At 32.9% G+C, this 16,024-nt stretch overlaps 3 protein-coding genes across 3 annotated transcripts in view; all 3 read left to right on the top strand.

Moving 5' to 3' along the window:
* The window catches only part of LOC143915612 (uncharacterized), an 854,026-nt gene that overhangs the window by 595,963 nt on the left and 242,039 nt on the right, over window positions 1-16,024 (top strand). The window lies entirely within an intron of this gene.
* Window positions 9,824-10,362, top strand: LOC143915603 (neuropeptide IMFamide-like). Its single transcript, XM_077436310.1, has 3 exons — window positions 9,824-9,963; window positions 10,027-10,190; window positions 10,271-10,362. The coding sequence occupies exons 1-3, from the start codon at window positions 9,824-9,826 to the stop codon at window positions 10,360-10,362; spliced, it is 396 nt and encodes a 131-aa protein (XP_077292436.1).
* LOC143915605 (uncharacterized) lies at window positions 11,384-14,219 on the top strand. Its single transcript, XM_077436313.1, has 3 exons — window positions 11,384-11,400; window positions 13,688-14,022; window positions 14,098-14,219. The coding sequence occupies exons 1-3, from the start codon at window positions 11,384-11,386 to the stop codon at window positions 14,187-14,189; spliced, it is 444 nt and encodes a 147-aa protein (XP_077292439.1). The 3' UTR covers window positions 14,190-14,219.

A 16,024-nucleotide genomic window follows, 5' to 3' on the forward strand; every position in this document is an offset into this window, starting at 1 on the left:
ATACATCAGCTTTATGTTCTTAATAATATTTTGTGTATTCGACGTAGTGTGGTGAATATATAATATTATATATTTTTATATACATATATTAATTATGTACGGAAATCAGTGCCTAATCTTACCAGTTTTGCCTTATATGAAAAAAAGGTTGTTAAAATGAAAGTATGTGGATCTTAAATAGTAATTTTTCAATATACGTATATATATATATATATATATATATATATATATATATATATATATATATATATATATATATATATGTTTACATATGTATATTAAATATAAATGTAGGAATACATTACGAGAGTATTTTTTATATATATTTTTTTATAATATTATTATTATTAAAAATGAATTTGTTAAACGATCGTCAAATGTCACAATGTGATGCCGTCACTGTAGAATAACTAGTTATGATGATGAGTGGAGGTTCAAATTTGGAGTATGTGGAAGGGGACTCGGTATTAGAGATGATCTGTCATTCTATGGTTGTTGCGGCCTCACACAATGTAAAATATATTTCAAACGACATTTGAGAATTTTGAGAGTGAATGTTGAATCATGATTTAATAATGTAAATACATGTATATGTATATCTTTATATATATTAATTTGATTATTATTTATTGGTTAATTTTCTTTGAAAAATATATACAAAAAAGAAAACAATATAAGTAAAAAAAATAAACGAACTTTAACCGGGACCATTCATTCATTCATTCATTCATTCAGCTATTGCATTTTTTTAATCTAATTTTTCGTATTAAAAAAATCATTCCTATTTCTTTTAATTTCATTCCATTTTAAATCCGCAGTATATTATAATACTGAGAGCTTCCAATTAATAATTATATTATATCAATATATGAAAGTGGCCTAAGGATATATATGCGATGTAATATTTTTATACTGTGTGTGTATCTTATTATATACAAATAATAATTAAATAACATTTTCACACTTATTATAAAGATTTTCTTCATTTTATATCTGCATTTGTTTAAAAATATTTTTGATAATAAATGTATATGAGATATTTTTGTATGCAAAATGCCAAAATGTATTTTTCTCTCTTTCTTTCTGTAAAATATAACTATTTTTTTTCAAATTAGTTTACGTAATGTTTTTTAATTCTCGTTAATTTTATTTCCTCTATAAATAGAATGTTTTATTAATTTTATTCACCGTTGATCATCAGCATGATGCCTTCGAGGCGTGTGAAACTAGCCGTATTGAGGACATGTTGTTAAACTACGAGGAAAACAAGTGCTCTATCCTTATGTTTTATGTTGACAATTAATTTCTAATTAAAAGTTTGACCCTCTTGAGCCAACTTGTTCGTAGATAGCAAAACATGTTTCCCCGCTACGTTGTTATTATATATAACATTCAAATCGTGAACCTTAAATGTTTGCTTTATTTATCGCAAATATGTTGTATTTTGCAGTTTGGAAATTCCCAACTTATATCTACTGTACTATGTTATTAAAAAACGATATCTATACATCTGATAATAACACGATTGAGCCAATATCAATATTGTTGCTTGTTTGTAATCTATTTTTATAAACAATAAATGTAATTTTCATGAAATGTGTCTTACTTTATTGCATTCCCACTATCCTTATCCTCGTCACTTTCAGGCTGGGGCTGTAGCTTGTTGATGGACGTTCACAACTATCCAAATATATATTTGAATTTATATAAATGCAGTCCATTTGGGGTTTCATCTATCAAAAATATCAACATTTGACATCTTTAAGTCAAAATTAGCAACGGGTTTTGGTTCGGTGATTATTCCGCACAAAGCGATCTCGCAAACGTCACTAAAATCTCAATCACGGAACATCTGGCACCCGAAAATTCCATCCATCGAGAGTTACCCACATGAACTATCATACTAACGAGAACTCAGTATTTTATTTTATTTTTTACATAGATATATTCTAGGAAGGCCCCAATGCGCCTTCCTAGACAATTAATTACAAACAATGCAGCATTTTATTATTACATAAATCACTGTATTTCCAGAAGCTGAAGAACACGAAATAACAATTAATTAATTAATTACAGAATTAATCCATTGAGACATCTGTGGATTTAGAAAGATGATTTTTTGCCAATTTTGAGGAACCGTTTCAACAATGATCAGATAAAATTGGCAAACTCTGTTAAGAAACGATAGATTTGGAGTCACAAATACCCCCAAATCTAACCAGCAGTATGGAGGATCAAACCCACTAATCACTTGGTGTTAAACATACTGCTAAGCCATACTGCTGGCTAAAAGTGACATATTCGCGTATTTACCGTTCTTTTTCTATGCTTAAAAACTTTTAGTCCGGTCAAATTAGACCAAAAAGTAAGCGTGAAGGTACATAAATTCACAACAAGCTGAAAATGAGTAAAATTGTTCAAAACATAATTATAAATGACATGTCAAAACTCGTCATCATTCTGATACCTGGAAAAAAATTTACCTGAGGTCAAAGGTCAAAAATGTGGGTTTTTCACGATTTTCAGCAAAACGGTAAGTTTTATCATAAAATTACCTCAGACAAAAATTGTAGATCATAAAATGTATTAATACTTTTTTTCCCAAGAGCCACCGTTTCTGAGGTATAACGATTCAAAAAGTTGTAATCGTCATAATATACATTAGTACGCCACGTTTATTCCAGCGCATGAGTATTACTGCAGCATTTCAAGATGAAATAGAGAAATATTTTGAATATGAATTGGCTCCCTACCCTTTATCTTTGTTTGATGACATCGGGGTGCGTAAAACACAGAAGTCTGCTATTTACGATTGTTTTCAAAAGGTAAATATTGATATTAACAACACTAATACGACGTACATCATTGACGGAGGATACTACATACTACACCGCGTTGTGTGGGATAGCGAAGAAACATTCAACGTTATTTTAGATAAATATGTTCCGTACGTACGTCAACATTGCACGAGAAATATTAAACCTACCTACCTGCTACCTGCTTAGATAAGTATCGATATGGATGTTTCGTTAAAAACACTCGAAATAAAAAACAAGTGCAATTAGCTTGCCTTCCTCCAACCTCAGCTGCTGCTCATCAACATCTTTTTCGGGTATATTACCAAGTTCAAGTGTGGCTTGGTTATCAGCTAGACCCAAAAGACTGGGGTTGGAAGTTGGTCAACAATACATTAGAATCAATTCACACTTTACTCCCACCTGCGCCGGAAAAACTGCTTAGAACTATTTTTTGCAACTGTAAAAAGGGATGCAGTGCTAAATGTGGTTGCAAAAAACTTGGACTGTTTTGTTCTCTCGCATGTACAAATTGTCAAGGCTGGTCGTGTTCTAATGTTGAATCACCAACAGTAGAGGATTCGTTTGATATCAACGAGGAGACATGCGATACATCACTTTTTGCGCAATTTACTTACACCCAGAATGAAGAAGAAGAAGAAGAGGAAGATCAAGAAGAAGAACAAGAAGAAGTATTTGAAGATTATGAATAAATTCCAAAATTCAAAGTTCCAAAATTCAAATCTTCTAATTATTTCATTATAAAATTATTTAAAAACACATTGAAAAAAGTTTGTGACCACTATATCGTTGTATACAATGACGCACATGATGCAGCGTACAATGATGCAGCGCACACAACACAAATTTGTGCTCTACTAATACGAAGTTTTTGGTCACAATTTTACCGGTTTAAAATTCACCACACATCCAATTAACCCTTTTAAACGAAATCAAAAAATAGTGTGGCCAGAACACTATCCTAATAAACATGTTTCAATAGAAAATACTCAATATAATATAGTATTAACAGTGGGAAAAAATCACAAGTGAAAATACGTCATTTTGACTTTTGATTTGAACTGGACGACTATTTAGAGAGATTTGAAAGCTGAAAAGTACTACAAATGAAAGATAAAATACCCGACTCTAGATTCCAATATTCATTTTGAACAGAAAATTAACAGATTTTGAGAAATCGACCGAACAACACCAAGATATAGAAAAATCGCGCGATTTAAAAAACACATATATCTCCGAATCTCGAGCCAATCAACACTTTACTACCAGATTCGTGTTCACTGGGCATAGATCTATAAGAAAAGTTATATCCCGTCTCTGAAACATTTTAAAAGTCGTCATTTGTCGAACAGTGTTATTATCATTATGCATTCTTGAATTAAATATCTAAGCTTTGCAACTACATTAGGGCGGTAGAAGTAGTTGGAAAAGATTTATATCTAGGTCAAATCATTAACATGTCCGGTAATAAAGAAGAGGAAATACAGAGATATATAAAATTACGGTAATTGGATTATTAGTCACATTGCGGTGGTCACAAAGATAATTTTTGCCATTAAAATCGCGAATACGCAATATTTGGCACTCAAGTTCTCGTTAGTATGATGGACTTTTCAGCTGCCAGATGTTCCGTTATAAGATGTAAATCCTATACTATAATATGTATAAACATTTATTAAACACGACATCTATTGTCAAACGATTAACAGCCATAGAGACATATATAGACAAATTTTTGCAGCCTTTTCTAATCAGCTAAAATCGAGATGCTGAATAACTCGAATTTTTGCGAAAGGGGTGGGACAGAGTTGTCAATTTGTTGGAACCGTTTCAATGAAAAATCAGATAAATTGGCAAACTCTGATAGGAAACGATCGACCTTGAAGTCAAACATCCAAGGTCTGACTAGCAGCATACGGTATAGAACTCGTGACCACACAATTGAAAGCTTTACACGCTGGCCAGTGATCTACGCTGCTGGTTATAAGTAACTAATTGATTTACCCGGCTTCACTCAGTATTTGTAATATAAACAACTTAAACATGGAAAATCTAATAGTAAATATTTATTTATTTTTTTATTAAATTTATTTGAATCGAAAAAAATATATATCGAATCAAAACCATATCGAATTGTCGTCATAGAAATTTTGATTTGTTTTCGATGTTACCAACCAACATTACATACTTACAAAGTCTCTTTTGAAATTATATATTAGATGATATGCATCAAACAAGGGTATAAATAGTTATCATAAGTAATTATATTGATGACCAAACCGAGTAAAATGGCAAAGTTTGAAAACGATCGGATAAGAACCCAAACTTCGTCAGACGACAAAATCAATTCTGAACTAAGAAAAGGTTAGTAAAAAAAGGGTACTACTTTAGTATGCGGTCTACCTTCACATATCTACTTTAGTATGCGATCTACCGTCACATTTGTAATTTAATATGCGGTCTCAGTTCCCGCATGTGACACTGATACTGAATAATACCGACCCTAACAACCTAATCTTAAATGAATAGGGCCAACCTTAACTTAACCTAACCTATCCTGACCCTTAAGGTCTGACCGCACCATGCGTCTGCGACACGAACGGCGGTGTGCGGCCAAATATTGTTTGTATGAAATTGTATGAGATATAACGCACTATGCGTCACGCGACAGAGTTGCCTTTTGTATCAACTTTGCCGTGTTGTGTCGTATTGCAGCAGTCGACGGCCGTATAGTGCGGTCAGACCTTTAAATAAATAGTTGTTGGCTGCTAAGATTTTTTTTTTTTTGTTTTATTTCATCAATATTTTCACAAAAAAACACCGCATACTAAAGTAGCACCTAAAAAGGTATACCGTAGGTCTGAGTAGGATCGTATAGATCCAAATCAGTATCCAAGCCCCAAGTCACACATTCAAGGTCTGGCCAGCAGCAAACAGGATAAAACCTATGATAATGGAACACATGTATGAACAAAATTAATTGTAAATAGGTTTTTGAGCTATTTTTCCTATTATGCTGTACATTAACATTAGAATAATATAATACTATGATTACTAACCAAATTATATTAAATTGTAAAATAGAAAATGATCAGTAGCTATTAAAATAGATATAAGATGTATTGTGAAAATAATTTCGTAATAATAAAAAGCATTTAAAAATCAAATGAACAAAATTGGAAAAAAAGGCAATTTGACTATAATATAATTTGACTATATATAATTTGCTAGATTATTCTCCAACCCCTTGTCTTCTCGCTTGCTTTTCAACTCGCTTGTTAGAAGTAAGCTAGAGTATAATGCAATTGTGTGGAATCCGCATGAAGCAAACTACTCTCTTATTATCGAAAAAGTGCAAAAAGCATTTCTTCGTTTTCTTTATAAGAAAGAGTATGGGTACTACCCATATCTCTATCCTACTCATTTCCTTTTGGGCATGCTTGTGTATAATTCCCATGAACTTCGGAGAAACTTCTTGTTAATTCGTTTCGTTCTCCAGCTATTGCGTGGTAATACGTCATGCCCGTTGTTGCTGGAACAGTTGGGACTTTATGTCCCTAATAATTATGTGCGTGGTAGACAACATCATTTGATGGTTGTACCTGCTGCTCACACAGTTCTTTTTCGAATGGCTCCTATTCCAAGAGCTATTCGACTTCTCAATGAAATCGTTGCTGCTGTCCCTGAATGTGATATTTTCCACCTTGGGGAGCGTAGATTATCGGATATTATTTTAACATATTTATCTGGTAACCTGCGCTCATCATTACTTTCTTAATTTGAATGTGATGTATGAGTAGAATCTTAATCTACTCTGTTCCATTTGGGCCTCGCTGTGATTTTATTTTTTATTCATATTTTGTTTTATTTTATTTTATTTTTTCTTTCTACTTTGTACATTTTTATATACTGAAGAGTATTCAGAGGTAAGTGGAGTCAGGTCGAGGTACAAGAAAACACGCAGGCAGGTTCCAAGTCTTTATTAGCTGCTCGTCAGGTGGAGGCCAGGATCCGAATGCCACCGATCGAGAGCGTACCATACTTATATCATAGAGCGCTCAGCGCATACACGTATTATCATTGGTCAAGGAGTCTGGCGCAGCCATTGGCCGCAACGCCCGACTCCACCATTGGTCGGCGTCACCATGACGTCATCGGTCTACGGGCGTCTCTCTATGTAACGTTACAATACTATTTTAATTTTGTTCAGTGTAAACAAAGAATGGGATTTATGGATTTTATTTTTGATTTTTACACTTTTGTTATTTTTTTTTTCTCTCTGAATGATGTATTATTTTCCTTTTGTTACTTTTTTTTTATTATTTTATTTTACCATGTTTTCTGCTTTTGCTTTTTTCCTTTATTTACAGTTTACTTGTTTTTATATCATGTTTTTATATATTTTTCAAATGTAGGCCATTGTGGCGCATTAGGTTCTTTCTGTAATGCCACAATGGTCCAAAACTATTAAATAAATAAATAAAAAACTATAATTTAATAAATTCAGCCAGACTGTGGAAAAATAGAGTAAAAGTCGGAGTTACGTTTATTTAATGACTCTGATAAATAGTTTTTCCAAAAGTGGGAATCATTTTCAAGTTAAGAATCGTATTGAACCGTTTTCGATATAGAATATCCACTTTGTCGAGTATTTTTTCGCTCCCGTTTTGAAACTTGACCATTTACGTGTGATTTATTGAGTTATGAACGACGGCGTCCGAACAAAACCCAATTAGTGGTGGCTTTTAGCGGGGGCGAAAGGCCTGACCACCCCTCGGGATGGCTCCGGTCCGCTCCGGTCCATTGTCGTCCACTCTGATTGCATTATCGCTAGATTGATACGCACAGACCTGAAATTGTCCGCCGACCTGAAATACTATGCTTACTTTAGCTACGTATGAAAATATCAAAGGGTGCCCCCCATTTTTTCATTTTAATTTCCACGCTTTATATTTTTTACTAGCTGAACCCGGCATGCGTTGCAATGCCACAATAAGGAGTGCAATTCCCTTCCCGTTCTCGTTCCCATTCCACAGACATTCAATTTTATAATTTTATATTAGCCAGCAGCATAGCTCGGTCGTTAAGCTTCTGCTTAGCGTCAATAAGGTGCCGGTTTCGATCCCTGGGCCGGGCCTCGAATGAAAATGAATTTTTCAGAGTATGCTGTTGGTCAGACCTGGATTTGTGACTCCAGGTTGATCGTTTCCTATCAGAGTTTGCCAATTTTCTCTGATTTCCTTCCTACCTACTATGTCACCACTATTTGAAGTTTGATTGATGTACAATAGAATTTATGTACAATTCATAGATGTCTCGTTAATTTGCGAGTTTTTCAGTGTCTTGTAATTCAACGACTTGTAATAAAAATGCTGCATTTGAATTTGTAATTGTAATTTGTAATTGGCCAGGAAGGCGCATTGGGATTTACCTGTAAGGCCTTCCTGGTATATATGTAAAAAATAAATAAATATAGGTATAGGTAAAAGTCGGAATTCTCGACAGGGCGGACCAGAGAAATGTAATATTAATAGAAGTGGCTTTAGGTGTTCTTTTGTTGACAAGTGACATTCTGTCCACGGACAGATCTAAATAATTTTAGCATCAGTTGTGTTTGACGCTTGGTGCTCGACGTATGTCCGATAAAAACTTCTCTGTTTGTTTATATTACTCGCAATATGGGCAAGTATCGGTAAAAATTGCACAATACGTTCAAAAACACACAATAAACAACATGGGATACATTTTTATAAGTAAATTTATCCGATTTTATTCCGTGCGATGTAGCGTATTTATAGATACGTACCGCGTAAAATTGACAACAATTATTTATTCGTAAGGGCCCCTTTATTCTTATTACATCTCTCTGAGACGGACCTCTAGGCTCGGAGCGAGGCTCGGACGACCCGCTCCTTCCTGTGATTGGCTACTCTTTGCGATGCCAATAGTATTGCCGTGCCCTGAATTAACTCGACTTTTACTTGATGAAATACTCCGACATATACTGGCTGGTTCGCATATAATTTCGGACGGTTGGGCAGCGTACGGAAATATTCTACATATTCCACAAATTCATCTAAATATGAATCAAAACGGGCACGCGTTGTGCCAAATTGACGCTTCATCTTTCTTTTCACACGCATCCACATATTTTCCACATTTTGCGTATGTCATTATTTGGATCTATCATATGGATCCACGAAATTATCCTAGTGAACCACTTTTACCGGAATTCGGTAAAAGTGAACCTAGCTGAACTAGCTGAATCCGGCATGCGTTGCAATGCCACAATAAGGAGTGTGAATCAATGTCCATCAATCGTCCATCAGTCGAAATTCACTCGCGCGAAATATTGTACTAACGAGAACTCGAGTGTCAGATGTTCCGTGGTCGAGATTTTAGTGATGTGTGCGAGATCGTTTTTTGCGGAATAATCCGTTTACCGGATCTTCCTATGTACATATGTGGCAACTAAATAACGAAACTTTAAAATGATTGCTAATCACCAAGTATAATTTTAACCAGTCTTGTGTAGAATTTTATTAGAGCTTTCGAGAAAATGAATTCAGTGTTTGTTTTTAATAATTGAAATGGTTCGGTGATTATTGGTCACAAATCGCTCGCCCAAAATTTACTAAAATCTCTATAACGGAACATCTGGCAGCCGAAAAGTCCATCACACTAACGATAACTATCATACTAGCGAGAACTCGAATGCCAAATATTCCGTATTCTCAATAATCCAATTACCAATTGAAATACATATATAGAAATATTTTTTTGTAGAAAAGTGATCCTGATTTTGAATTTGAAAAAATGGCCACCTTAATTTGTTTACACAAAATATAAGAGGTATGTATGTACACACATACGTCATAATAGATTTGGGGAATATCATGATAACGGTCATTTTAAAACCCGTTAAGTGTAAAGGTTTCATTTGTGTTCCCTTTTCGCCAGACGCTTTCAAAATTGATTATGACACAATTATGAAGCGCGCTTGAAAGATGGGGGGAGCTTTCCGCCCACTTGTCATCCCCCGAACCACCCTCAAGTGGACTATAAATGGGGCAGCCGGCAGCAGAAAGATCACAGTCGACCCACGACCACAACAGCTCGTAGTCAACAAGCTTAACTTTAAAGTGAGGTAACATAATATAATTTCTATACATTGTTTGAGATATTAATGTACTTATTTATTTGGGCGCAGTTCTTTAGCAAAGATGGTGTTCGGACAAAGAGTAATGCTGAAAACGACGGTTTGTCTTCTGATGGCTTGTCTGCTTGTGCTAGCCTTCACATCAGGCACTGAAGCCACCTACAGAAAACCTCCATTCAACGGATCCATATTCGGAAAGAGGGGTAGCCCTGGAGGTTAGAAAACTTTATACAATATTACTTGTTTAAGTATGTTGTTGGTTATAAATGGTAATATATTTTTTACATTTTTACAGAATACGACACAGCTGGAAAAGCCTTGTCCGCAATGTGCGAAATCGCAAACGAGGCTTGCCAATCTTGGTTTCCCAACCAAGAAAACAAGTGAAACGACACATCAGCAACGATCCCGGCTCTCCAACATCATTTAAATAACAAACTTCAAAACGATACACTTTTATTTAGCACTAATTAACATTGTATTTAATCTTGTGGCTGGAAATTATTGTGATTTAAAATTTGTTGAGGGGGAGTATACAATATTATTATATAAAACCACCGGCTAAGTTTATAAAGGATCAACGAGCAATCACGGCTGAAGCGACAATATGATTCCGTATTATTTAAAATGAATAATTGTAAGCTATGTATAAAAAATGTAAATCCCTCGTATATGTTATTTTTTTATTTGTTTATGATTTTTTTTAATGGTCGCATTTTTTGCGATTGGTATAAATTGATGCTCTTTAGTTGTACTAAAATAAAATAAAGGAATCGAATAAAATAGTTTCAATTTGACAGATGTTTTTATGATTTGTTTAGAAACGATTATTTTATATATATAATATGTTGTATTATTTATAAATATGGGTTTATTGACATTCAAATAAATAATATGCATAATAATTGAAACATTTTAATTTTTATACATGTTCCTGATAATATTTTAAGCTACATATACATATATAAAAAATGACCCCTTACACGAAAACCATGTGAACTGTATAAGAGGTAAGTAAAAAATATAAAACAAGGAAAAGTCCAGTCTTTTGTTTGAATTCAGATTTTCATAACACCTACTGCATACAATCGGCAAATACAAATAAATTACTTTTATGAATTTCATTGTTAAAGTGAATATTTCATTAATTTACTTATAGATAGTATGTAGACAAATAAGGTGGTAATTTTGACGTCAATTTATTAAAATTATGTTCAAATACGACTATATTTGAAGAAATAATAAATGTAAATACCTATGGTACGTGATAACAACCTTTTTATTGATTATTTTTTAATGTAATTACGGATTATTGCGCAAACGACATTCGTTGCCACGAAAATCGCGAATGCGGAATATATGGCACTTGAGTTTTCATTAGTATGATAGTTTACTTGGGTGAGTCTCGATGGATGGAATTTTCGGGTACCAGATGTTCCAAGGTCGAGATTTTAGTGACGTTTGCGAGATCGTTTTGTGCGGAATAATCACCGAACCGTAATTACAATCAGATTTCACTGCACACGTTGGCATTTTCGAAAAATAGCAGAAAAAACAATCTCACTACGGTCAAAGAACGACTACTGGGGCTTATTGCTACCTTGGTTTGTACGGCATACGTTGGATTACTTCTTTTGGGTCCAAATTCGGTGAGTGAGGGCGCATCTGTACTTATTATTAGTCTTTGGCGATGGATGGATTCTTTTCGCACAAAAATGATTCACTTTTGTTAATTTCTTATAAAAACCATGTTTTTTTGCTCTCTTGCTTTATATACTGATGGAGCGCTCTATTCTTATTTGCAAAAGCATCCGAGACTCGCCGCCCTTTACTTATTATATTATACATTACATTTACATACTTATCGATGGTATTTATATGTATATAATGTTAGTAAACTTCCAATTAAGAGTGTACATATGTATAAGAGTACGATTTCAAGCACACAATACTTTAAATACAAGTCGTCAAATATTATAGACCAGGTTAATTATGATGATTTCTCCATTTTCATACGTACATATGTATTAGAGATTATTATTAAATATTTAAAAAACGATACAACTAAACACATTAATCAAATATATGCTTTATTTGTTTGATTTTATCATATTATTATATGTATAATACAATAGTTCTAATGAAATATTAAAAATATTATTTTGTAATTTTTAAGTTGTAATTATAATACAAGCCTGTTAAAATAGCTCATATATATATATATATATATATATATATAAAAAAAAGCTAATATAGCTAGCTAAGGCTCTAGCCTGGGTACCCAGAATTAGAAGGTGGGGGGCGACGAGCTGGGCATACATTTGTATACATATGTTACAGTTGAAGTGTATTTCCAGTTGTAATACATTTAGACTAGTTGAAATATATTCCATCTAACCTGGTATAGTTGAAGTGTATTTATAGTAGTAATATATTTTGACTCATTTGAATATATTCCATCTACATAACCAACGTAAATTGATTCCTATGGCGAATTACATTCTATCTGGTCAAAATATTACAACTGAAAATACAGTTCAACTATAAGTTGGTTCCAGGTTAGATTGAGAGGTTAGGTTTTCGTGAAAACGTCACTCGACTAGTAAATTGAGTTGGAAAGTCACATATTTGTTTAGAACACATTCTTAGATGTATCGTAATACTTATTTGTAATATCTACCAAATATTATTGAATTGCATTATAAAGCATTTGTAAAAACATCAGAATTGTCAAAACTCAACTGTTATATTACAACTGGCGCACATTGTTGAAAGTGTATTTGAGCTTGTGGAGATATAATTTACTAGTTGAATTGTATTCGAATATGAATGACCTAAAACGCCAGTTGGAATATATGTATTACAACTGAAAATACATTTTGAAAATACATATGTATGTATGTATGTATCTAAATACATCCATACTAAAGAATTTACAAAAAAATTCTACTGAGTGAAGGGAATATTATTGACTAAATACATTGATTTTGGTTTTTAAATGCTTTTTATTATTACTAAATTATGTTCACAATACATCTTATATCGATTTTAATAGCTACTGTTCTACTGATCATTTTCTATTTTACAATTTTAATTTAATTTTGTTAGTAATCATAGTATTATAGAAAAAAGAGCTCAAAAACCTATTTACAATTCTTATAAATGCTCATAACACATCTAATACATAATATTAATTAAAGACTCTCTAAGGTCGATGACCTAAAGCAGATTGCATTTAAGTAATCTGTGGACTAAATAAATGGACCTGGATTTGCACTTTAAAAACAGATATGAACCAAAATATTCAGAAATTGCACGAAATCAACAAAAAATAAATTTGATGGTTTAAAAAAAGATTAAAAGTAAAATACAATGTGCAATTTCGAAAAAAAAAGTAATGAAATAACCCACTAAATTTTATAATGAACGTTTCAGTTGGGTAAAAAAACTTTCAGATTATTATGAAAACGGAAAATAGGTTTTTCTGTTTTTATTCGGCTTCAGATAATAATGACAAATTCCCTTGTGACGCATTTCTATAATATTTATAATAAATTGAATACACAAAAATTAAAATGTTTTCCAAAAATCCTAGCTTGGAGGCCCATTTCCAGATAAGGGCATGTCTTAAAATATAAAAATATTATTATATTATAATTATGACACATTCCCAAGTGAAATAGTATTGATCTCGACGGCCAATTTCTCTCAGACGTACAACTAACACAATCAGCGAACCAATTCCAAGCCATGATAGAATCCATTCCCCGGAGAACACCGCCGAGTATAAAACGACATCTCCGCACCACCATAGTCACAGTCGATCAAAGGCCTCCTCAGCAAGTGGAGATTACAGTTCTAACTCCACTACCAGATTCTTCTATCTCAACAAAACTACAATGTTCGCTGACAGAATCATGCTGAAGACGACTGTGTGCCTTCTGCTGGTGGCGTTGCTCGTGCTAACGCTATCTTCGGAAGCCGAGGCCACATACAGGAAACCACCCTTCAATGGATCGATCTTTGGGAAACGTGGAAATCCAGCGGGTGAGAATTTGTCAATGATTAATGGTCGATGGAAAACTATCAATCTTACACGTTGTACTTTTTTATTTTATTTAGATTTTGATACAGTCGGTAAAGCTCTGTCGGCCATGTGTGAAATTGCGAACGAGGCGTGCCAATCTTGGTTTCCCAGCCAAGACAATAACTGAACGGATTTATTATTGACGACGATTCTGGATCCTCGATGAAAAATATATTGAATCGACTGACATTTATTGTACTTCTATTTTTATTTATAACAATTCAATAACAAGCTAATATTTTACATTTTGTTTTACAATTGTTTAGCATGTTTCATTAATTTTAATATAATATTTCATGTGAATATATTGTTTCCTTTGTTTTTCATTATTTAATACAAATAAAAATATAACAAAAATACCATGTAGATTGTTTTTTTTATTATTTTACATACAAATTCTTCTTTCTTGGTTTATATGATACTGTTACGTACACCGCCGAGTAGTTGCAATCGGATTAGGCCGAGTAGCATCCCAGAGACTGTGTGACCGTTATAATTGGTTTCAAGGATTATCTCTAGACTCTAAGTGCATGTAAGCTAAAAAATGGCCACCGAAGTGGCCGCTATTAGTCCCTTTGCAGAAGTGACCGATACCGTGGGACTGGGTGTTGTGGGAATACATATCCGGGGACATACCTAAACAATAGGGAAGTAACCGGACGTTGAAGATGCCTTGAGCAACCGACCCGTTATAAAGCGGTACTTAGGCGATATCAAGACATTCTGAACGAAGCACTGCCAGTGCGTGTATCTTCTTAATCACCAATAAATGCTGTGAAACGACTTTGGCCTTTTAATTGGATCCTCCACCCACCCCTACGCAACAATACGGTCAATGTTCACGATAAATTCGGTTATTATTAACAACTATTGATTAATGTGATCAATAATAATCATAATAAATGTTTAAGCAAATCTAATATAACTAAAACTTTCATGGAACGATTTCCTTGTGCTCAACCAGGGTTGCCAGATTTTCAAAATCACAGATCGAGATATTCACTATTTCGAACGATCAAAAAAAAAGTTAAAGAATTAATGAAGAAATTAAGAAAAAAATATTTGAAATTAAATTATAATGTACATATATAAATAAGTACATACATTCATATATAAATTATACATACACTATAAGTATATATGTATGTATGTAGAAGAGAACATATAAAAAGTAGTCACTTAATAATCCACAGGAATCAGAAACAGTTAATAAAATATATTGGATACAATTACAGGAATTACATTTTGTTTTAAATGCAAAAAATTATGCAATCGTTTTATTAAAAGTTTTTTAAAATATGTTCGCCAGCTTTGCTTGATAAAAATGTTCTAACGTCATTACAATTGCATTAATTCAGCTTCTACGGTTTCTATCAATAATCTGTTTCTCTCCATTCTCCAGATTGTATTCATTAGACTAAATATTATTTCGCAAATTGCAATGGAATGTAGAATTGAGAGGATGTGGGCCACAATTTTATATATATTATCGCAAGCGGAATGATCTTTAAAAAATATTATCCATCTCTCATACATTGCTTTTTTTCGTTTGCTTCAGTAAAAATTTGTTTAATAAACAGACATCTTTAGAGAAGGTCAACATTTCTAATAATATAAAATAATTTTGCTAATTCTTCAAATAGGGACGTCTGACAACCCTGTGCCAACTGTAATCAACGGCACCAATAATATAAAGATCATTTATTATACTGAATTATTATTTCAATTATGAAACGTAAATGTACTCATTATTAATGTTTAAATATTATAATATTTTCTTATCCGGTAGTCTTATATGAACAATTTTTTTTTTTTATTCGAGGACATTAACACAAAATTAGATTATTTTATGGATTTTTGTTTAAAACAGCGTTAAAAACGACGCACTCTAATCAGAAAATATCTAATAATTAAAGAATGATCTCTGACTTGACCCGTCGATTATTTACAATATTCATTTTT

This window comes from Arctopsyche grandis, chromosome 8 (assembly GCF_051622035.1).
Source record: "Arctopsyche grandis isolate Sample6627 chromosome 8, ASM5162203v2, whole genome shotgun sequence".
Lineage (NCBI taxonomy): Eukaryota > Metazoa > Arthropoda > Insecta > Trichoptera > Hydropsychidae > Arctopsyche > Arctopsyche grandis.

Bases quoted from the DNA above. Each gene is read 5' to 3' on its own strand.
- LOC143915603 (XM_077436310.1), top strand. From the start codon at position 9,824: ATGGGGGGAGCTTTCCGCCCACTTGTCATCCCCCGAACCACCCTCAAG. The intron at 9,964-10,026 runs GTAACATAATAT...ATTTGGGCGCAG, and splicing joins AAGCTTAACTTTAAAGTGAG to TTCTTTAGCAAAGATGGTGT. The intron at 10,191-10,270 runs GTTAGAAAACTT...ACATTTTTACAG, and splicing joins AAAGAGGGGTAGCCCTGGAG to AATACGACACAGCTGGAAAA.
- LOC143915605 (XM_077436313.1), top strand. The intron at 14,023-14,097 runs GTGAGAATTTGT...TATTTTATTTAG, and splicing joins GAAACGTGGAAATCCAGCGG to ATTTTGATACAGTCGGTAAA.